The sequence below is a fragment of the Dermacentor silvarum genome, chromosome 9 (genome assembly GCF_013339745.2).
Source record: "Dermacentor silvarum isolate Dsil-2018 chromosome 9, BIME_Dsil_1.4, whole genome shotgun sequence".
NCBI lineage: Eukaryota > Metazoa > Arthropoda > Arachnida > Ixodida > Ixodidae > Dermacentor > Dermacentor silvarum.
In genome coordinates, this window is record NC_051162.1 from 12,115,412 (window position 1) to 12,139,782 (window position 24,371).

Sequence of the window (24,371 nt, forward strand, 5' to 3'; positions counted from 1 at the left end):
TGGTATACTTGTAGTCGTGAGGCTCTGCGTATAAAGGGCCGCAAGCTTTTCAAGCAAGATATCTCCTCCATCTTTGATTAAATCGACTGTTATCCCATATCTTCTCCAGCAACTTTTCCCTGGTCATGTCTTGCAAGGCCCTTCTAACTTCATCGCTAGTTATAGAAGGAGCCTATGTATCCTGTTCAGCCCTACTTCGAATGAAAGTAGCTGGGCTGCTCTGGTGAATGTAGAGGTCAGTATAGAATTATTCCGCTGTTTTTATTATGTCATCGAAATTTCCGATGTTATCACCCTGCTTATCTTTCAGTGAATACATCTTGCTTTGTCATATGCCAAGTTTTCTTCTGACTGATTTCATGCTGCGTCCATATTTTACGGCTTCCTCAATCTTTCCCACATTATAATTTTGAATATCCCTTACTTTCATTTTGTTGATCAGTTTCGACAGTTCAGCGAATTCTATCTGATCTCTCGCGTTTGACATTTTCATGTTTTCCCGTTTCTTTATTAGGTATTTTGTTACTTGGGACAGCTTACCTACAGGTTTCCATGGTGCTTTACCTCCCACTTCAATTGTTTCTTCTCAGATAAGCCTAGTTATGATTTCATTCATTACCTCTATGTTATCTTCATCTTCCTGCTCTAAAGCTGCGCATTTGTTTGCGAGCATCAGCCTGAATTGGCCTGCTTTTACTGTTACTGCGTCTAGGTTGGCCTTTTCACTCTTTCTCTCTTCACATTGAGAGAAATCCTAGCCCTCACTAACCTATGGTCACTGCACTTTACCCTACCTAACACTTCTACATCCGGCACTATGCTGGGATCGGCGGAGCGTATGAAATCAATTTCATTTCTTGTTTCTCCATTAGGGCCGCCGACTACCTACCGGTAAAATAGGTACAAGCGCGCTCCAGGCCTGGTGCTTGCTAACTACGGGAGTTCCAGACGCTTAGAAAGACACCCACCTGTTCGGAAGTTGGTGTCATGGCACAGCAAGACTCCTCACAGACTCCTTTTGCATGTTCTATTCATGTAATAACGTTTTGATGAACTTAAACACTTAAATTTGAAACTACTGCATCGCCCACCCACCACCTAGGTACCCTACACTGACAACCCCACTTCATTTCCGACAGAGGAAGACTAGTTGACAGCGGAAGTATCCCTTAAAGGAAAAAAAAAACATACCAAGGATGATTTCAAATAGAGGGAAGTGCGCAGTTGGAATGTCAAAAATATGTATATCCAACGCATATGTTAGAATCTATTTGAAGTGAAGCTTTTGTGAAGCGGTTAGTAAATGCCATACAATCAGACTGGTACACATTCCAGAAAAAAAGGAAGCGATTGCAATTACAATTAGTACATTAAAAATGTAATGGATTACAGTAGCCAATTATTGTGCCACGAAAGTAATTAAGAAATTACTGAAACGTAATCGATTACTTCTAAGTTACTTTCCTCCAAACTTTTATTAGCGTTGCATACATACAGGAAATAGAACGAGCTGGCCTGGTACTTTCAGTACGTCCTCTGCGGCCGTTCATGTATTGCATATCTGCACTAACAATTGCTTTTCAAAAGTATTGTCCATCATCGTCCCTTGTGTTTGCTGTGAAGACATCAATAGCGAATCTGCAAACTCGCTCTAGGAAGAAGATGAGAAGGAAAGTGAGAGAGTTAGCCAACAAGGCTGATTCTTGGGCTAGTTGGTGCGGTTTCTTCATATTGGCTAAGCCTTTAGCGCAATTCAAAAAAGACAGGGACGTGGCAGAGACACGCTGTCTGTATCTCTGTCAGGTCCCTGTCTTTTTGAATTGCGCTAAAGGCTTAGCCAATATGAGTTAGCCAGTTCGCTCGGAGTGCACGCAGGGGCGTAGGGCGGTGTTCTAACGTATGCGCGTATTGCGCACAACATTATGATTACACAACATCTGGGTCCTCTATGAAGCGCAGCGCTTCTTTGTTGCGGGATCTCCGCGAAGACGCTCCCCGTAGGTTAATGAAAAGCTGAAAGAAATCGTCCGAATTTGACTTCCTGGTATTAACGTCCTCCCTGGCCGTCGCTATCGAGACATGCCAGCACCGGTTAAATTCGTCGGTTTACATTTGGCGGGGCATTAGGATGAGAAAACAGAAACAAATGCGTGCTGATCCACCAGGTTTACCTGCCTGAGCATACGTATTCGCGAAGTTGCTGCGCGACACGATCTCTGGCGTTCCGCCGTAGTTCTCGCTAAAATTGGGTTCTCAAAGGTGCATCACCTATTGCAGCTTGTCTCGTCAGTAAAGTTACACATAACACATAATTGGTTACTGAAAAAAGTTATTCAAAGACAGTGAGCGGTGCGGAGTAAAGTAAGTAATCGCTAAATTACAAAACTACCAAAAATAGTCGTTGATTACAAGCAATTAATTACGCGTAACTTGTTACGTACAAGTCCGCCTACAATCAAATGCGGATGCTTACAGTTTTCTCTATTTTTATCCCATATGCAACGTATAATATCGTGCATTGTCTTTGTTGAAGTGTCACACCGTTTAACAGCCATGCCGAAATGCAAGCACCATGAGTCAGGCGGATGCGCTGCAGGGCGAGACGTCGACGCAGCAATGCAACCACGATGAAGGCGACGTGTGAGGCTTGTCGAAAACGCAATGGCAGGTGTGTTCACAGATAGGTACGACACGTATGTAAATGCATTTAAGGCTTCTATAATCCTTCCTTCACCGTGGCACTTCACTATTTTGAAGTATCGGCCCAGGATGGGCTCGTACCTGCAGTTGCACATGCCCAATTGCTAGAGAAAGGTGTAGGCCAAATATGAGAACATTGTAAAAATCGATGAAGCCGTTCATTATCATCCCTTATTCCACTAAGAGCTATGTGCGCTTTAGAGATACGTGTAAGCCGACATCATATGCGCACGTTTTAGGTCGTGATTTATTGTTTGATTACACAGAAAAAAGATGCGCCCGCTGACACTACGTTGTCGATCCTGGAGCGTGCCTCGCGTGCATGTTTAACTAGAAACCGAAAACCGACATCTCACGCAAACCGCGGGGAGGTTGGCAAAGAAAAGTTTGCTTTAAAAACTCATTCCCCACTCGACATATTATGTCCGTGTGCATCTAATGCATAATATAGGCGCGCCTAAGCACACATGACTCGGATTGTTTTTTCCTAAGGATTTTGTTATCATGGGCCTCCATAGGTACCCTAAGGCGCCTCGCGAAGGTACCCATGGAGTAGCCACGACGCGTGGAGTCAACGACAACATCGCGATACGTATGATAGAGCCACACGCGCGAGGCGCCGACGCTCCGAAATCTGCCAGTGCAAAGCTGTTATCGCATGGCGCACTGTGTCAGAACCGGGCAGGCACAGCACCCGGCATCAGCCGCTTCGTTTAAGCGTTATCGCAGTTTCTCGAATGAAATATCCGTGACGAAAGCGGAAGGGGCACGCTCCAGCACTGGGGCCGCACAATGCGTTCCGCCTTGTGTGCTATGCGCCCGGTTGTTGGTAATTAAGAAGTTCGTCGTGCCCACAGGCAATGCGCCCTTCCACTTTGGCTTCGAGATAAGAACTCAGGCTACTTGGCCTTCCGCCAAGCGACAGAATTCTGGGAAGGTTGCGCCTCTTGTAAACATTTTATGGCACATCATGCTTGATCACCTGAACTGTAACCTACGCTGTGGCAGCCTTTGATGTCAGTTGACGGTATGTACTCTCCAGTCGTATCCGGCAGCTCACTTAAGGCTACTGAGGAGAAACTATGGTAAGGATTGCTGTTGGTTACATTAGATGCGAATAATGAAATGAAACTCAACGAGAAAGCAAGATGTGTTGCAGACTTCAAGTTCTCACTTTCAATTAAACAGGACACAGCTCGGCACTTAGAAAGAACTTAACTTCTCGGGCTATAGACAAATTTGAGAGTGACATTGCGCTTACTCGACGGCACGTGCTTTGCAAAACCTTACAGTGAAATCACCTGTGGAGTCATAATAAAGAATAGTTTCCTTTCTTTCTTTCCTGGTGCTACGCTCTTTTAGCCTTTATATGTGCATCCCTATCCACCCGACAATATTCATGCTCTATTGAAATAGATAGTTTCATCAGTAAAATAGAGACGCCTAGCTGTTTGAAGCACCAGCGTTAAACAGCGCTTTGCTACCCGTCAAGCACTTGTCACGATATGCCGTTCAAGAAAGCTTTTGCACATTTCCATAACAGGTGCGAGCTTTTTGTAACCGGTTGTAGTCGGTACTTCTAGTTAGCATTCGCGACATGCGGCCACCGACTTTTCTTTATTCTGCAGAACTTGAGTGACGTCGTCTTCACAAGGAATCATCGAAGCAAGACCCCGCGTCCCTTGAGTTGTGTGCGTACATTTTGCGCTATGTCACTTTGGCAGCCGGATAGTCTTTGCAGCAGCCACCCAATGATGATATTGTCCCCGCTTGTTCAAGGCGCCATATACTTAGCTCATTGTTTCATTTAGCGCTGTGCTTCCGGTACCACTAAATACTGTTCGGCAAAACTGTTTTGTAAGAAAATCTTTCTTGCCGTTTCACAGAGAGCTCTGGCGCGTGCAGCAACCGCTGGAGACTTTTGCCCGCTGCTTACTTATCTGCAACGAACGTATCACGAGGCCTGGAAGCTACGAGCTCATATTCTTGCAACTAAATAACAAGAAAGTAATTACACAGAGAGAAGATACGTTACGGCCACAGGGTGACCTCGAGGCCATTCTCGCAATCAAGTTATCCTCTCCTTTCGTAATGCTTTTTTTCTTCTTTGCAAGAACAAAGAAATGGAATGTCGATAAGTTATCTATTGTTGCAGTAAGCTCTCGTTGTGAATCTGCTTAAAATGTTCTGATGCGGATTGTTGAGTTCGAAATCGAAAGTTTCGGTCAGTTGGGGAATATTTCGCAAGCTTGAGTTCGAAACATTTTTTTTTTCGCTAGATGCACGCAGTGCGTGTGGTGCCAGGAGCGGTTGGTACGAAAGCGATGCACATGTGCCAAGCTTGCTTACCTGAGATCGATGCTTTTCAAGTACCGTGCTCGGCGGGGAAAGAATTGGCGCGTCAGGACGGTGGCGCCGTTGCTGGACCACACCAGCGTGCTGAGTCTCGGCAAGTCCGCGAGGGCGTCGTGATCGAGTTCGTGGAAGCTCACAGAGTCGACCTTCAAGTGGGTCAGATTCACAAGCGCTCCAATCCACTCACGGCCGAAGCGGGTCACTGTGCTGTTCAACAGCGACAACGTTTCCAGCTGGTCCAGCGCACCGAAGAAGTTGGCACCGGCGTCCACGTAACAGCGCATAAACTCCAGGTTCTGGATCCTCGTCCAGCGTTCTGTCGAAGCCGAAGACCAACCTCCCAGTTGACGCGTGTCCTCCATCTTAAATCTAGAATCGGCCACCTTGAAGGTGCCGACCTTGAGTCCCGTGAACACATCCGGATTCAGGCTCGACGTAACGTTACTAAGGAACAACCGACTCAGGTTATAGTCTCTAAGGTACTGGAACGGCAGTCTCAGCTGTTCTTCGCGCACAACGGTGCACATGACGTAGTTGCCGATGAAGGTCTCGGTGCAGGTGCACGGGTAGATGAACTCCCGCGACGGACAGGACCCCTCGGCAGCGGGCGCCATCGCCATGACGCAGACGGCGAGGGCCGTGACGAGGAGACGATACCGCCGAAGCAGATATCCGGCCAGCCGACGACCTCGGCGGACAAGCCGAACACGGTACTGGTCGGCGGCCAACAATGTCCGGCGGTAACTCGTGGACGGAGGCAGGCGCTCGCTCGTGGTCTTCATGATGCTGGCACGATGGAAGAGGCCGCCGGGAGCCTGCGAGGCATCCAGCTCGAGAAAGGAGCGTCGCTAGGCCTGTCGCCGCCGGCCTCACACACCGCCTTCTTTCCTTGGCACGCCTCGTGTGACTTTCGGTGGAAAGAGGAGCGGCCAGTGCTGCAGCAGATTACCGCCGGGCCGTTCCGATGGCGTCCAGCGGCCGTGTTGGGTTACGAAGGACCCTCCTCTTCTTCCCGTGCTTGCCTTGCGCCGTCTCCAAATCTCTCGAGGAAGTCGCCTCCGGCTATCATGGGGGCGCGAAACTTGCCGATTCTTCGCTTCCCTCCGGGCCCTTTAAGCACCCTCGCCCGCTCGGTGCAGTGCCGCGATTCAGCCTCTTCTCATTTTGCGCGCTCAGAGTCAATCGTGTACACAGGAGGTTGTCACGCACCTGCGCCGTCCGCTTTGTTTTCATCTCGCGTCGTTCTCCTACGCCCCAGTACAGACGCCGTATTACGGGCCGCAAGACAACCGCGCATTCGTCTGATGGCGACGAAGGATGCCGAGTTTTCTTCGTGGCCGTGAAAAGCGAGATTAACCGCCAGCACAGCGACGAAGGCAGCAGCTCTTCGAGGTCCTTGTTTTCGGTTTAGTCTTCTCCGGAGACATCAAACTCTACAGGGAACAAATTGGAGAGACTAGCTCCAGGATGATACAGAGCTCCGGGCGCGTAAGATTCCTTCCTTGGTCATTCTTGCGTCGCGTCTTTACCGATAGCACTGATAGGTCGGCTGGTAAGCTTGGTGTTAAAGAAGGGCTTCCCTACATAATGTAGCACAGTATACTGGGCATGCGTTGTGCCGAAGGCAGGTATGCACATCCGCGAACGGTTTCGGTCGGTGATGGTTCGGGTGCACCTAGAAAGTGTAAGTAAGAAGAACAGAGCCGTAATCGAAGGAAATAAAATGTTATGTGTGCTATTTACATGTTTATTAGATCAGAGAACGCTCAGGCTCCCCCGGTCTGCACGGTTCTTTCGTTTTTCCCCCCCCCCTTTTTTTTTGAGTTTCTGCCACTTACGTCTGTATAGTTCACAAAAACAGCAGGCACAAAATCCGGCATACTTTAGCGGATGTATGTACAAAATTCAGCGCGAGGACTAGACAAGGGAGAAAAAACAATCACACGATAGAGTTCTCGTGTCATATGCGGTCAGAAAGCAAATGATAAAAGCAACAACCGCGCAAATAAGCAAGGAAGAACCACAAAAGGAAAAAACTACAGCGCCGTCTGTCAGGGGCGTAGCTAGGGGGGGGGGGGGGGGGCTAATGGGGCGTCACCCCCTCCCCCTCGAAATTTTTTCATGCTGGCATGCACCGCCAACCAAAACAACCACCGCGGCGCCGGGAATCATTCTGGATTTTGTGTACAATGTCTTTTTCAGGCTCGTCAACGCATTTCGGCACGAACATTGCGAACTCTGGCTGGATTTCGTGACAACGCCCTTGCACCTGGAGTCACGTAACGCAAGGAGCCCCATCCGAGCACAAACTAAGGGCTTTTCAACAGTGAACGGGCACGTTGCGGCTTTTCACGGCGGCCGCGTAATCTACGGAGCGCATGCATGGGTTTCAATTCTGAAACTTTATGGGTATAAAGTTCTCACAAACTTCTGACGCGAAACGTGCACTGACATTTCCAAAGGCGCGCTTTCGATTTTCAATTCTAGAATTTTATGGGTTTAATGTTCTTGTAAAATTTGGCCAACCTGCGCGCACTCGAGCCCTCGTGTCCAAGCCGTCCCAGAAATGGAAGCACGCGCACGCAATCTTCCACACATACGACAATACTAAATATCACCTTGACTGTCAGCTGGCAGCTGATAATTCTCTCCAAAGATTTTCAGGGAGCGCGCCCAATGTAATCGATCAGCTGGACCAGGGCAGGAAAAGTAAAATAAGAGAAAACAGTTGAAAGTTAACGGCAGTTCTTTTTTTGCGGGCGACAAGGTCTGGCTCTCCGTGGCCATAGGAACAGTGGTCCTATGGGTTTAAGCAAAGCCCCCGCTGAAAATACTGGTATTTTCAGAGCACTTCTTTGCATGTGAGCTCGGCGGGAAAGTCAAGCTGCTACTTAGCATCTTTTTGTTCTTGTCCTTGTATTCGTTATGTGCATATGCTGTAATGAATGCCAAATAAAATTGATTGATTGATTGATTGATTGATTGATTGTGGAGATACATATCTGAAGAACCATTTGGAAAGTTGACCCAGTAATGCCTCGTTTTTAAGCCCAGATGTACAAAACCAAATTATAGAAATTTGTGGTGAAATTATCAAACAAAGCCTAAATGCAAAAGAAAACGTTGCAGGCTGCTTCTCGATACTTGCTGACGAAACGACGGATGTTGCTGGAATCGAACAGATTACTGTTTGTGCAAGGTACCTAAACAAGGATGCCAACGATATCTAAAAAGTGTTTTTAGGTTTTAGCACCGGAAAAAAAGCCCTCTCTCATTGCGGCTGCAGGTTCTATGTAAATGTGTACAAACTGCTGCAGATTCTAATCACCCTTCCAGTGACCACTGTCAGCGCAGAGAGAATAATTTTCAACATGAGATTACTCAAAAAACTACTTGCGCTCTACAAATTCTGAGGAACGCATGGCTAGGCTGGCGCTTGTATACGCCCACAGAGACGTCGGCATCAACGTGTCCGAAGTCATTGAGCGCTTCGCTAAACTTCCCGGCCGAGTGAAGTTTGTCCTTTACATAGCGAACCTGCAAAAATCAATGCAAGTAAAGAGTTCTGTTCCTTCAGGTCCATAAACTCGGAATTATGAGAACGTATGACTGTTCATTAGCTTTTAAAACCTCAGAAATTTTCACCGTTTATTCTAACAGTTAGAATCGCGATCAAAATTATCATACGAATACGGAAATTACGAGGACATCAATAACCAATCTTGACTGTCTTTGCTCATTCAAAGCCAGGACCACGCGGCGTTTCCGAACAAACAAACTCGAATAATGGATAGTTCAACTTGCCGCATCATCTGTGGTTTTCGTTTGGCCTTCCTTTTTAGCTACCTGCTTTTACTTCTTTTTTGAACCGAAGCAATACCCTTCTTTAATTTTGGATGCAGAATATTTGTTGCCGCTATGCAGGCAGTTAAATTACACATTTTCGTACTGATTTCTGCGTTATTCCTCTATTATTCTACCCATATGGTGCTGTCGCCACCGCCGCATGGCCCAAGTACATAGCACGATTTCTGCGATCATAGCTTTGTTCTTGCCTGGATCGTCTGTCTTTCTATACGTAAAGTTTAATTTGTGTGACTGCGCAACATGTTTATTTGTCTTGTCTGGCGCCTTATATACAGTGACGTTTGCTTAAATACGTAGAGTTATTGGAGACTTAGACGTATATTTTGAATATCTTGTTGCGAGGTTTTTGGTATATATACCAGCTTTGTTTCCAGCGACTCTTTTTTGCCCTTTAGCGAGTTGTATCTTCGCATTTGTATATTCCATTCTATCTTCGCATTTCTAATGTATATTTTGCAGAACTCCTACTTTTCATTTGTGCTCACTGTTGCGAGTATAATCTCGGTGCAATTACAATACACGACCGGTAGCAGCTGCTCCTGCGCAGTCTATTGCAACAAATGACAGCGTCATTGAGGTTTTTCTCTGGCCGTTGCATATGTACAAAAATGTAAACAAGGTTATTTAATGAGAAACATTCATCAAAATATTTGTCCTCAACTTGTTCTTTTCATGGCCTTTACGTTTTTCATATCAGCTGCATGCACTGATTTGCTGGTTTCGAACTGATAAAGTTCGAATGTTCGTGTGATATTTTCTTTACTTATTAAATAGACAAAAAACGCGGAAGCATTGATATCAGTTATTTCTGCCACAATATTTGGGACATGGGAGTATATCCTGTTATGAAAAAAGACATATTTTACTCGACAGTGCGTAGCGTTGAATAATTCGTTTGTAGCATATAATATACAATGGCATTGGCAATGGCAATGCAGGTGTTCATGTATTTCATCCCTCGACAAATTCTGTAAGGAGGAGGCCACGCTGCAACGTGACCCCCCCGTACAAAATTTCTGGCTACGCCACTGCCATCTGTTTCTACTGTCTTTTCTGTGTCCTGTGTCGGTAGCGCTGTTTTTTACGTAACATAACACGAAGAACAACACTATCACTTATCAACGGATTAACAGAAAGGCACACCTATGAATTTCAGGCTAATTACTTAGTTTTTTACTACATAGAGAACTGCTATATGATGACTAGTCACAGGATATAGGAGGGGGGGGGGGGGCGGAGCACTTAAGTAAGCATTCAGTTGTCAAAATTGTAATGTAAGGTTTTAAGCGAATACGGATACGATAATAAAGTTGGTACCGTATTTACGTGGACGCGTAAGTTAGTCCAAATCTTCACCCTACCGTAATTATGCGTAATTTAGGAAGTAATGGATTAGTCGGAAAAAAAGTATATTAGTGTTGGGATTAGCGATGCTTTTTCTACCTATGATATAAAGTAAGTGCGGCATTTAAAGAATGCATTACATAACGATGTCATAGTTCTACAATTCTGTTTAGTGAGAGATGTTTGAAACCGAGAAGGTGGCACAACATGATGGTTATAAGGAGCTGCGTAATCATAATAACCGCGTTATTTCGGATGTGCCGCAAGGCTTCTATGGCGCAGCGGTATGTGAGGCACCATAAGCTGACACAGTAAACGAATGCATAATACAATGTCCTAGTAGTATGCAATTGAAAGTAGCGCCTAACTTTTCAAAACGCTGTGATGCCACAGGCAGTCCTCTCTTTAAAGAAGTTTACTTGCAGAATAAATTATAGAATGATCTCACCACTAGTTTCTGAATCTGTAAAACGCTTCATTATATTTTAACCTCACATAACATGCCCACGTTTGTCAGTGGCCTCATTAAAAAAATGCCCAAACCGCACATTAAGGAACCGACTGGTTTGGGCACTTATGCGATATGATCTACCTAACCAACTTTGTAAGCATAAATTACAATGTCGCCTTTTACTGCCATAGTGTACTACCTTATTTTACTACGCTATCTTACAACGTCGTATTTTACTACCCTATTTTGATTTACTGACATATTTTGTTATTTTTGTAAATACTAGCCTATTTTGCTTTCAGATATGAACTCATGTGTAGACAACTTAGTTTGCCGTGCAGACCGAGTCACCATTCCCGCTTCACTACGCAACAGGCTCGTCCCGCTGGCTCATGAAAGCCATCCTGGCATCGTCAGAACTTAGCAGCGTCGTAGAGACAGATTCTGGTGGCTCAGCCTAGATAAGCAGGTTGAGAATACAGTTCGTAACTGTATTGTATGTCAAGCAGCGACAAGTCTGCCAAACGGGTCTTTGGGCCCCTACAGCCTATCCTCGTCTAACCAGATATACCTTGGGAAAAGCTGGGAATTAACATCGTTGGTCGTCTTGAACTGCGCCCCTTACGAGTGTAAGTTTGACATTACATTAGTAGATTACCACTCTAATAGGTTTGAAATTTGCTCTACCCAGGCAGTCATCTCAAAAGCTGTCATTGCATGTTTGTCAACACTTTTCAGTAAGGAAGGTTTTCCGAATGATCATCACGGACAATGATCACCAGTTTAAGGCTCAGTTGTTTGAAACTTTCTCTCTCCGACAGAGGCATTCGGTATTTATACTCTTCTAATTACAATCCGCAAGCTAATGGCCAAGTCGAAAAACTTAATCGAGTCTTAAAAGAGCAGACCCTGCTTGCTCAGCTGGAAGATCATCCGCTGAAACAAGCTGTTACCGAGCACTTTGGTACGTACAGGTTTACGCCTCAGGCCACAACAGGTCTGTCACCTGCACAGCTCCTGCATTATCGCGAGCCTCGTTCTAGAATTGACATTACCGGGTTACAACCAAAGCTGTCCGCGCCTTCCCAAGTATCGAATCCTGTGAAAACTAGAGTGTTCCATAGGCAACAGACAGCTAAGCCGCATGTAGATCATAAGCGTGGAGCGAAACCTCCCAAATTACAGGTGGGCCTCAGACTAAAAGCATGTCTACCAAGGAAACAAAATAAATACAGGGGTCCTTATACAATTCGTACTTAGGTGGGACCTAATACATTCAAGCTGAGTGATGGAGATGTGTGGAACGCATCCACGTTTGTTATCGTACATGCGAAACAGAATACCAATAATGGGCAACGTGATTCATGTACTCCTCCCCTTAACTCTCCTTCAATCAGGGGCGGATCCAGGTTTTTTCTGAGGGGGGGGGGGGGGGTCAGATTCTGTCAATGATGATGATGATAGTAGCCTTTCTTATTTACCCTTTTTCCTGACGATAAACCCGCGTTTTATACGGCTAAAGCAATACCTGTAGCCCTCCGTGGTGGCTCAGTCAGCTCAGGCGTTGAGCACGAGATCGCGGGATCAAATCCCGGCCGCGGCGGCCACATTTCGATGGAGGCGAAATGCAAAAACGCCCATGTTCTTGCGTTGTAGTGCAGGTTAAAGAACCCCAGGTGGTCAAAATTAATCCGGAGCCTTCCATTACGGCGTGCCTCATAATCAGAACTGGTTTTGGCACGTAAAACCCCAGAAAGAGGAAGAAGAACTGCAGCGAAGCCAGGTATCGGTTTCTCCGAGCTTATAGGAAAAGGACGTTACCCAATACAGCCATGTGCTTGGCGGCTGCGCCTGATAATACAGGGTGTTCAAAACTAAGCTTTATGGTTTTCTTAAAGTTAGGCACTGGTAGGCACGCGAAGACCGTGCACCTGTGCAAATAAGTTATGTGGCTAGGGGGGCACAAAGTGAGATTATAATTATCGCTGTGAGCAGCCCAATTAACTAAAATTGAACAATTATTTTTTGTTGACTGCAGTAAGTGGGTATGTTTGTATTGAAAACTAAGAGACAGTCGAGTTTCTACACAGTATCAGTCGGAAGAGTTATTCTAGCGTGTCCGTGCTCCGAGATATCAGACTCCAAATTTCAATTGTCGTACTGCGCAGAATAATCGAGAATTAAGACGCGACAATTGTCATGAATTCCAGTGAATGATTATGAAGCTCACTGACCACTTCTGTGGAGGGATGGCGGTGCCATCTCTCTTGAGTCGTGGTGATGTGTTGACTAGAGGAACGTTCTTGATTACCGGCGTAACGCTCCGCTCCAACGCAGCAACCACTACGCTGACCCGCCGTGGTTGCTCAGTGGCTATGGTGTTGGGCTGCTGAGCACGAGGTCGCGGGATCGAATCCCGGCCACGGCGGCCGCATTTCGATGAGGGCGAAATGCGAAAACACCCGTGTACTTAGATTTAGGTGCACGTTAAAGAACCCTAGGTGGTCCAAATTTTCGGAGTCCCCCACTACGGCGTGCCTCATAATCAGACCGTGGTCTTGGCACGTAAAACCCCATAATTTTTAACCACTACGCTGGTTGTTTACGATATGCGAATCACCGCGTATGAAGACTCACGACGCCACATACAAGAATAACGATGTGGCGTAGTAGGCGAGAGCGCGAGCCAGCGTCTTCATGTTTTGTTTCCCACGCGACGTCATCCTTTTACAGAAGGCGCGCATCTGCTCCCGTTCCTCTAACCACGCGACGCCATCCAAGGCCCGCGCGCTGGCGTTGGCCGCTGACGTCACGCTCCCCCACTTCGCAGCCGCGGCTCGAGGCTTCGCCCCGCTCCTCGAGAACGCCCACTCAGATAAACAGATCCGGCGGGCTTGAGCCTCCTATGCTTAATGTACGACAATAAAACTGCGAAGTTACAATGAAAAACTTGTAGCGTACGAACGGTACTGTGCTCGTACTGGATATTGCCAACGTGTACCTGTGATCACAATGAGTGCTACAGTTAAAAAAAGTTGCCTATGCGTAGTTTTTAGTTTAGCTGTTAGTTGTATTATTTATATATGAACACTTCAGCAAGAGGTCTCTTTCACTAAGCAGGTAGGTCGCGGAACCGATGACAGCCAATGAGGCAACCGTTGACACCCCAAGGGGAAACTAATTTAATCAGGCGCGAAGGCGGTCAAGCGGACCTCGGCGTGCTTGGCAAAAGGGACGTCCCCTTATGCATTCGACGCCACCGACGGGACGGGTAAGGCACGGCAGGCGCCATGAGGTCCAAGGTGTTCATGAGAATAAATAACTACGGCAACTTCGCGACACCACACTCCTACGGAACGCAACTAAGCTTGTGAGCGAGCTAGCTTTACTTCTACATGGCTGATACCACGGGTACTGGCGAAAAATACTTTTGAAGAATACTGGTGGCCATAATTTTTTGCGACAGGGCCATCCCCCTGTCAGTGAGGGGGCGATGCAGAAATCTGAGGGGGGGGGGGGGGATCAGGACATCCGGACATCCCCCCTGGATCCGCGCCTGCCTTCAATGCAGTACTGTACTTCCCCCGACCTCCTCTTTCTTAAGTAGCACCTTCCTTAGTACGTCTTCGGATACCTACCGCGCAATCGTCTACTTTCTAGGGGGGCAAAGATCAGGCACGCTGTCAAATATTGGCCGATGTGACCAGTCGACATGCTTCACTCCTTGAACCCACTCAGGAGTGCATAACTGAGCAGAGTTCAGTACAGGCACTTACTCAACGAACTCCTGAAGTGCCCAGCCCCCATGCTTCGCTCCTTGAGGTCCCTCGGGAGTGTGTAACTGAGCAGACAGGCTCAATCGAAGAACTTTATCAGCAAATGGCTGATGTGCCCAGCCCCAACGCATTGTCTTCGACCACGCCTGAGGGGCATTTATCCGAGCCGTCATGCTCTACTACCTCTGATAAGGAACGGTGTTCGCCCTCAGACCTCGCAGGAGAGCGCTTAGGTGAGCCCTAAGACTCGAACTCTGCTGATGTCTCAGAGTCAGTTAATACTCCAGCAGTGAACAGACATTCATCCTTACGTCCTGCACACCCTCGTCGCAAAGGTAGCCGAAAGCAAACAAATCGTTTGAAGGACTACGTGCCTCATACATACATATGCCCTTTCTTGCATATATTTCAATGTTGTTATACTCTTTGCAATATTATTATGTTGTTGTTTTTTCTTTTACAATTCAGAATTCCAGGGAGAACCATGTGATGTCGCGTGAATACAATATTTTAAGGCGAAAGCCTCTCATGGCTAATACTAATAATACGAAAGCCTTTCATGATAATACGACCGTCCGTCCGTGCCCTGGAACGGCGCCAGATGTGGCCTCTCCCCTTTACACTCTCTCAGCAACCATGTGATGGCACAGCGGCGGCGTCACATGCAATGGCCACAGGCTTTCGCCGAACACACTTTGGAATTTACAAAGTGTCCTTCAATTTCTTTTATACATACTTGTTAAGTGCTACTTAAACGTGTCATACGCATGCTCATTGCTATGCATACATGATGCACACGTTTTAGCCTGAATTCTTGTCAAAGCATCGCACAACATAAAATCATCCTAATATAATAAAGAATGAATACGTTCCTGTAGTCATATCTGTGATAATCATTGTGTAAGGTAGCTGTTTCATAATGCACAAATGTCTACAAGGCCGTGCATCAAATCATTTTATTGCATTTTTAAAAGTCCATCTTACGGATGTGGTATTGCTTGCCAAAACTCTCTTCACTGCCTTCGTAACGTATAACTTTTGTGGCACCCCTTCATGCCCATAGTTCTGTATAAAGCTGTCGCGTACACTTGTGCTAAGCGCACAAGAGCTCCGCGTTTCTCCTTTCTTTTCTACGGGGAGATGATGTGGTGTCGCGGACATCTGAGTCAAGGTTTTTCCGTTTTAACAGGATGATGCAGTAAGACCCTAGTGTTTATGTGGCATGACGTCACAGACCTCTATATATACAGACTGTGTGTTTATTAAAATCAGTTCCTGCTCAACACTCAGCTTGGTATGACATCTCTCGCCGCGCGCATGCGCCCCTTTGTTCGCCGCACAGCCTCTACGCCGCCGTTGTCGGCGATATGACACTGACCTTCGTTCTGTGGATGCTAATTTGCAGCTTCGTATTCCATCCGGCCTCTCGCGACATTATTGTACCCTTCTAGCCCGCCTACGGTCTGAAGTAGCATTTTCCTATGCGTCGGATTGGCCACCAGCCCACTCTCTGACTTTTGCGAGTGCAGCAAAAGTATCGCACACTTCTTAAGCATGAAATGCTTTCAGCTCTCCTCGGCGACCTTCAAGTGACCTTGAGCCAAAAGCCAGAACCGTTACCCGGGCATCGTTCCGAGAACAAAACGATATCATCCGGGCAACCAGTCAACATTTAAGAACATGCGGTCTCTGGCCCCAACCCTTTATACGGGACCACATTACATATGTTAGTTACTGCCCAAATAAGTTACAAAAAATATTTATTCTGAGTTCTTCCTATTGTTTGTTCACAATATCACTCAAGCTGTCACTTCTAGTACGCTGAAGTTTTATTTGTCATTTCTAATAGAGACGTTCAAAAGTAAGATACAAGGCATACTTGTCATCTTTTGGCTCTGAGCCAGGGTTGCCTATGCTCTTTCAAACGCCAGTGGTCCGTGAGTTCCTCAATGGCCTCCGAGATTTGCACGCGCTAGTTAACGAGCCGGCGCGCGCCAATTTCAGATACCTGGGTGCCGCGGCGAGGGTTAGTAAGTAAGTGAGTGGTCCTGATCCCTTTTGACGCAGGGCAGGCGTTTGTCCACGCCACAGGAGACGTAAAGAACAAGAAAGGAAAGAAAGTGAGGCGTATAAAGCAAAGAGGAAAAGAAACAAAACAAACAAAACACAGTTCGTCACAGTCTTTGAGGCCGTCTGGTTGGTCTGGTTCACTGTTCACCAGTCGTCTCGGATTATCACCAAAGCCAGTACGATCCGATCCATCAGCCATGCCTGGGTCAAGTCCGCGCATCCCCCACGACGTCCCATCCATTACGTATCCTGCAATTTGGCGTTGCCGCTTCGTCGGTCGCGATCAGCTGTTGCCGGCAGAGGCTCGCGCATTTCGCGTGGCCGGCGTCGGCAAACCTGCCTCTGTCAGAGTTCACCGTTGCTGTGATGAGGTGGCTCTAGCTGGAGAGTCAAATGACTGGTTGGTTGTTACTTTGCCTGATTTTTCGGCGTGCCTGCCCTGACGTTCCCACTGCTCTAGCCGGGTCTTAGTGGCCTCGGCGCGTGCCGCTCGCTCCTCCTTTGTGTTACCGGTCAGCGCCAGGCTCTCGGGCAGGGTACACGATCGGGCGTCTGGGGGAAGCCTCGGGCATTGCTGTAAGACGTGGAGGAGGGTTTCTTCTTGTGCACCACACAAGCGACACGTCGGATCCACGCCGAATAGTTCGTGGTGGCGTTGGTTTGTGAGGAGAGCGCCAGTGCGGGCTTGAAACAGTATGGCGCTAACTCTGTCTCCTCGATAATGTGGTGATGGGCACGTTTCCGGCTTGTGTTGGTGATAGAGTGTCAGGCTTTGCTTCTTTGCTACTGCCTTGCGCCATATTGTTGTTTCAGCATCATTGATTTCTTTTACGACTACCTTGCGCCATTCTGTCTCTGTCTTAGTTTCGTGGTGTTTGGAGTTTTTATTGTATTTTGTGTCTAGGGACATGTATTTCCGTATCCAGGCTGTCTTGATGTTTTTGTATCTTAGGTGTAGGTATATTCTGCGACTCTAGTCTGTGTTTGCCATGAACTTGAGTCTGCCGGCGGATTGTATTTTGGACCTCGCCCCTCTTGCCTTGTACGAGAACCAGCTCATTTCCCCGCTTACTGCTGCATTAGCTGTAGCCATGCCACCCCCCAGCAGCCAGCGGCCCAGTTCTATTTGATGGCGCTCCAGGCATTTTATGGTTTCGCTGGAGTAGGCCAGCGCGCCGTCTGCGTACGTTGTCGCTGGTACGGCTATTGCCTTCCACAGTGTGCGTCCAACAGTGTATGGGTTGTATGAGTGCCTGGCCAAGTTCCAGATGTGGCCTTTGAGGCGATTTGATTTTTTGCTAATGCGTTTTGGTGTTGATATAAATAATTTGGTTGGTCGCCGAGTGTTACACCGAGGTATTTGTATTGCGATGTTTTTTGATGAGGTTCCCTTGTAGGGTGAATTCATTACCAGTGTTGTTTGTGTTTATTCCCATCCACTGCGTTTTTTCAGTGTTGAACCTTAGTTGGTCGTTTCCTGCGACTTGGGAGCAGATGTCAAGCTGGTGTTGGAGGTCAGCTGCTGGTTCTGCTAGCAGCACAATATCATCGGCAAATGCCAGACACGAGATCTTGGTGTATTCCTCCTGCCCGTCAGTTGTTATCGTGGATAGTCGGAGGCCTGGTCCCTCTTTGTCTAATGTTTGGAGGAGTTGCGTAATGTATATATTAAATAGTGTTGGGGACAAGGGACATCCTCTTTTGCTGGACTTTCTCTGACCTGAGTTCATGTAGTCTGTATACTGCTGTACAGCCTGTGTATAGGTCCTTGAGCGGGTCTATGCTTTTATATTCTACTCCAATGCCCTGTAATTTTTGCCAAAGCCTCGAGTGGGGGACACCGTCATAGGCTTTTTCCATGTCTAGGAAAGCCAGATATAGCATAGATTTTTCCTTATGTTTCATTTCTAGAGCCTGGGTGAGCGTGAATATATGGTCACTTGTCCTGCAATTTGGTCTGAAGCTATTTTGAGATTCTGGGAATATGTTATTTCATTCACATAACTTTTGTAGTCTTCGGCTCAGGATTGCGCTGAACAGTTTTTTACATTGCTTATTATAGATATTGGGCGGTAGGCATTTAGTTGTTCAAGTGGTTTTCTTTTGCCCTTGTGTATGAGGGTCACTTTAGCCTCTTTCCATGTTGGTGGGATTTGGCCCGATTCAAGGATGTTGTTGAAGTAGTGTCGTAATGTTTCTCTTACTTTTGCCTTTAGTGCTTTTAGGAATTCGTTGGGGATATCATCAGGGCCTGTTTCTTTTGATTTTTAAAGTCGTTGATGCGTCGTTTCAGCTCTGTTGTGGATATTGGGTCCAGTATACTATGTTCTTGCTTCCTCGTGTTCATCTTATCAGTGGCTGTGTTTGTGGCCTGTGGTGCGTGCTCTTGTGGATTGTCTTGGAGTGTTGAGAACTGTGATGTCAGGTATGTTTCCATCTCTTCTCGTGTTGTTAAGACTAGTCCCTAGATAGCCTCGCGCCGTCTCAAAAGATGGCGCCACGTTGCGTGGCGCCTCCTTCAGGCGCTGCTTCTAGCTGCGCAGTGCGCTCTGCCTCCCCGGCGTCTTTCACTGCCTGCCATGCCGCCTTCAGCCGGTTTTCTTCTTCTAGCTGGGCAGCGTCTATATGGAGCAGTGCACAGTATGGCGTGCTGCGGTGTGGTGCGGGGTGGCGTGGTGGGCTGTGCCGTTGCGAACATACACCACAGGCATTTTAAGGTTCTGGCTAGTATCGTCATCAGCCTATATTTATGTCCACTGCAGCACGAAGGCCTCTCCCTGCGATCTCCAATTACCCTTGTGTTGCGCAAGCTGATTCCAACTTGCACCTGCAAATTTCCCAACTTCATCACCCCAGCTAGTTTTCTGCCGTCCTTAACTGTGCTTCCCTTCTGTTGTTATCAATTCTGTAACTCTAATGGTCCATCGGTTATCCATCCTACGCATTACAAGGCCTACCCAGCTTCATTTTTATTGCGATAGCAATTATATGGGCACTCCAAAGCAGATTTCCTCACGCCGTCGTCGTCGCCGTCGCCGTGAGGTTCCGTATGACTTCAATGGAGTTGAAATCGTCGCCGCGCGCCGAACGCTGTATGTGCGAGTGAAAGGTCGCGAGGGACGCGCGCTTTCACGGGGAGTGAACACACGGCGGAGAACAAACGCGCGTTCTGCGCTGTGCTCCCTTAAGGGCTGCAGAAGTAGGCGTCTCTTTCCTCCTTTACAATCACCATATATGTGGAGCAAACGCGCCTTCTTCCGACGCGCGAAAGGCCTTGGGGGGGGGGGGGGGGGGGGGCAGGGGTAGAGAAGGGAGGCGACGTTTAGCTGCGGCACCAAGTGCCTATTTATATCAGAGGCTCCGGCAACAGTCACCAACGCCGCACGCATTTTGTGCGAACGCGGGCAAAACGCCGACAGCGTCGACATCAGTTCTGCGTGTTGCCGGTGCTGCTGCATGTCCAAGTTTATACAGCTGATAAAGCTACTATCATTAGTCCGTATAGCTCTCTACAAGTTTGCTATCGCAATTGATGCTTCGCCTTTCAGGTGAAACTGCGACAACTTTTTTTCTCTTAATCTCAATTAGAATATCGCCTATCCCGTTTGCTCTCTCATCCACACCCCTCACTTTGTCTCTTAACGTTAGGCCTAACATGTTTCGTTCCATCGCTCTGTATGCGGTCCTTTACTTGTTCTCGAGCTTCTTTGTTAACCTCCAAGTTTGTGCCCCACATGTTAGGACCGATAGGATGCAATGATCGTACACTTTTGCTTTGAATATGACAGTGGTAAGCTCCCAGTCAGGATTTGACGATGCCTGCCGTAGGCACTTCAACCCAATTTTATTCTGTAAATTTCCTTCTCATGATCAGGGTCCTCTGTGAGTAATTGACCCAGACTAGGCCCGTAGCCAGGGGGGGGGGTGATCCTAGAGCCCCCCCCCCTTTTTTTGCCCCCCACGGGGCAGGCAATTTTTCGGTACCCCCCGAAAAATTTCATCTTTCCGTGCCCATGTCATATGGTGCTGTGTAACGCTGTTTTATTTTTATTAGCGAAATCTATTGAGACGAATGATCCGTACATAAATATTATCCTATTAGTCATATGCTCTGGCGTTGCTCCGCGTTACGCAGCGACAAGGACAACACTGAAGAGCAGTGGAACGCAGCTCTACGCAGTCTCACATTCGATGAACAGCTATGGGCAGTCCAACGGACCCGCGAAGCGGCCGATAGGCTAGGCCTTTCGGTCCCAACGTGGGAGCGGCCCACTATGGGCTAGGAAACTAGCGCGACCCAATGGACTATAATAAAGTTTTTTCATCCATCCAACTATTAGGAAGATTCATCTGAAAATTAAAAGAAAACTAGTAACAGCGAAGCTGTTAAAGCCAGCCGTAATGTGTGGTTCGTTTCAAGAAACTGCCGCGCCGTAGCCATGACAACCAGGAGGGCAGCGCGGCGCATGCGCACACAGTCTCTTCCCCGCCAGCTCCCTCCCTTGCCGACCCCCGCGGCCCCGCCTCTCTTCTTTCCGCGGCGCGCTCAGCCAGGCGAAAAAAAAGGCAAAAGCTTGCACTATAGGCCACGCAAAGCTCAAGACACAGCGAAGTTGGCCGATTTATTGCGTCTCTTGGTTTTATGGTCATTTTCTTCTCCTGAGGGGCGGCGCTCTCGCTAACCCTAGCGAGCGGCTCGGGAGATCGCGCTTACGCTAGGCTTACTTTTGCCTGCGGCCGGACCTTTGGAGGTCCGGTACGCTTAATTTCATACTCAAGATGCCGTATCACGTGGATGGGTAGGCTATCTCTCCGGAAGAGGTTAATCAGGATCAAGGTTGGTGGCCTGCGGGGGTCAGAAGAGTTGGCGCCAAAACGCGCACGGCTGACTCCAATGCGCCATCACCACAGCCGGGAGCGCGCCGCGGCAAATCAGGCGGTGCTGCGCTAAAATCCGAGGTGCTACGAGCGAGAAGGATGCCCTCACTTCCTCGAGATGATATCAAGATTGTGATCAGGCCGCGAGGTCGACTGGATATCTCCAAGATTGGCGCGGTTACGGTGGCTGACGCAATACTCACTACCGCTGTCATCAGCCAGGAAGATCTATGCCAAGATACTATGCCCGAATCAACAGCAAAATAATATGGGTGCCAGTACTCACAAGCGCGAGAATGCGAGCTGCTACGTCCGGATGAGGCAGATACTCATCTCAGGCAAGCTACGTAAGCTCAGTGCCGATGAGACGGCCTCCACTCCACGTGCAAGGGGGTGATCCGCGACATCCCACTTCAAAACGGCCCTGACGTCATCGATGCCAAGATTGTCAACACCAATAATCCACTCGCCTTAGCAGCCAAGAGAATAGCCCAAACCGGCACGGACATCGTCGCGTTCGACTGGCATCGTGTACCGAAATTTGTCAGGTATGGACCGTTGTGCTCGCTCTATCGCAAGCAAATCGACGTGTGCTATACGTGTGGCCGCCTCGGCCATCGCGCCGACGTGTGCCCCACTCCCGGTGACGCGATTTGCCGTGGCTGTGGTGCCCCTAGCCCCGATGAGCAGCATCAGTGTACCCCAAGTGTAAACTCTGTGGTGGCCAACATCTCACGGCTAGTAAGGAATGTGCTCAAAGGTTCAAGATCCTATAGACGATTTGCAGCAGCCGGTTTGTGCAACTGAAATCAGATGGCGCCACCGAAGCGCCGCGCGTGTTGGACATCTCTGGCCTTGGGCGCGCAAACGAAATTACCATTGCTCAGTCGCGAAAGCGTAGCCAGCGGCGTTTAACAAGCGCAGTTTGTCAAACGTCTAACAATATTCTGCTCCATGTGGAGATTAAGAGGGAAAACGTGTGCTGTGGTCGGATGCAAAAACTGTGATGGCGACATTAAGCTGTGGAACACGTCGGTGTGTGAAATACACGCGCCACAGCTGCATCAAGAGTGCCCGTGCCCGAGGCCGTTTTCCATGCAGCGATTTCCTCAAGAAGAGAAAAACAAGCTCACCCGACAATGCTGGAATTCGAACCTGCAGAGAAAGAACTTCAATCCAGGCACATCGGCAAGAGTAAGTGGCATATCATAGTACCGAATAAGCGAACGCGCTCGGCTTGCGGAATAGTGTATAAACTTCCCATCTTGCGCTTGCTGTACATTGAGGCCACCGTGCGGTGTTTCCGTGGCAGAACACAAGCATTAGCGATATCGTATTGGAACAGTCACCTGCTATCAGTGATGTTTATCCTTGAGCGAAATTACACGCCACGTGCGTGATATATATGCGCCGGGATTGGTGCCAATTAAGGCGTACTAGTTGTCGCGGTGAGAACTCCTGCAGAAAAGATGGGAAAAGTGCTATCTGAATCGCATTTTTAAATCGTTAAGCTTGACGAATTCCTGCCTGCGCGTCTGATTTTACATATGTTGGTTTCGCTGCTGTATCGGATGCACGGTGTGATCAGAACGTAGACCTGACGTTGTTTGTGGCCAGCAACAGGTGCGCGAAAGCTAGCTGTGTTGACACTGTAGCACAAAATTATTGTTTCAAACAACGCTAGAAGCGTTGGTTGCGTGTTTATCGTAAAGTGATATACAATAATGTCACAATTTCGTGATGTCAAGAGAAACCGTGAAAATAAAAGTAAATAATTTCAAACTCACCAGTTTGACATTATTTGATTAGCTGCGTTTTAAAGTAGTGGTAACTACAAATCAGCTGTTTCCTTCTGCCTTGTGTCTTTCAGGGTTCCCCCAAAGCGCATGCTGAATATATATATATTATTTACTTTAATTTTCATAGCCTCTTTTGACATCGCGAAATTGTGGCATTATTTGACACTATGAAATTATGACATTATTTGTGATTATAGAAGAGACATTGGCAGCACATTGCTATTGTCTTTTTTATTTTATTTTTTATTTTATTTATAGATACTGCGATCTGAAGTCAGATCATAGCAGGGTGGGTGTACATAGAAATATGGAAGCATGTAAACACATACAAAATTCATCAAGTATGCAGGCAATTTTCAAACACTGGTGAAGAATACAAAAAAAAAAAAACATACAAGTGAATATACAAGCAAATAACTCACATAAATTCATATTTGTCACATTTGTGGCACTTTGCAATAAGAACTGCATGCGTTACCCATGTGCGTGCTTTTTATTTATGTGGACTCCTTTATTCTTACGTTCAAATAAAAGCAAACCATTGTAAATATTACATGAATCACCCTTTTCTTTCAGGTATGCTCTATTCACTTTGTTGATGGGCGTCCAACCAAGGACTATCCCTACCCAACACTGCAGCTTGAAACACAGCTTTATGCTACAGATGCCATCCTTGGATTGACACAAAGCTTTCCCAACATTTCCACTGTCAAAAAGGTTGATGCCCTCTGCAAACCCCCTGTAGTCCTGTGCAGGCTCCCCATCTTGGTCGATTGCCTTGACCATGTAGTCGTGGACAACTGAAATAGGGGAGAAACATTTGTATGTACTGCGGGAATGAAAAAAAAGGCAATGAAAGAAAGCTGATTTTTTATTTACTCCTCAAGACATATGCAGATGTTTGAAAGAACTAAAATAACACGATAGATACAGTCTGATATTAAAATGATCGTTTGGATTTATAAATTATAGTTCTGGAGTTTCAATAATTACTACATATTTGATTACTAAGCTGATGTTGCTCCCTATGAAGAGTTTGAAAAGTTGAAACGGGAGCTCTCATTTATAAAACGCTTGAGTTACAGCTAGCCAAAGTTATGCCCCTGTCACATGGCCACTTTCGATCGCGAT

General features: G+C 47.2%; 1 protein-coding gene across 1 annotated transcript in view; it reads right to left on the reverse strand.

The window, feature by feature from the left end:
• The window catches only part of LOC119465135 (leucine-rich repeat and fibronectin type-III domain-containing protein 3), a 197,818-nt gene extending 191,818 nt beyond the window's left edge, over positions 1-6,000 (reverse strand). The window contains exon 1 of the mRNA XM_049655947.1: positions 5,050-6,000. Coding sequence (XP_049511904.1) covers positions 5,050-5,837 — 788 coding nt within the window. The 5' untranslated portion in view covers positions 5,838-6,000. The remainder of the gene's footprint in view (positions 1-5,049) is intronic.
• Between the last annotated feature and the right edge of the window lie 18,371 nt (positions 6,001-24,371).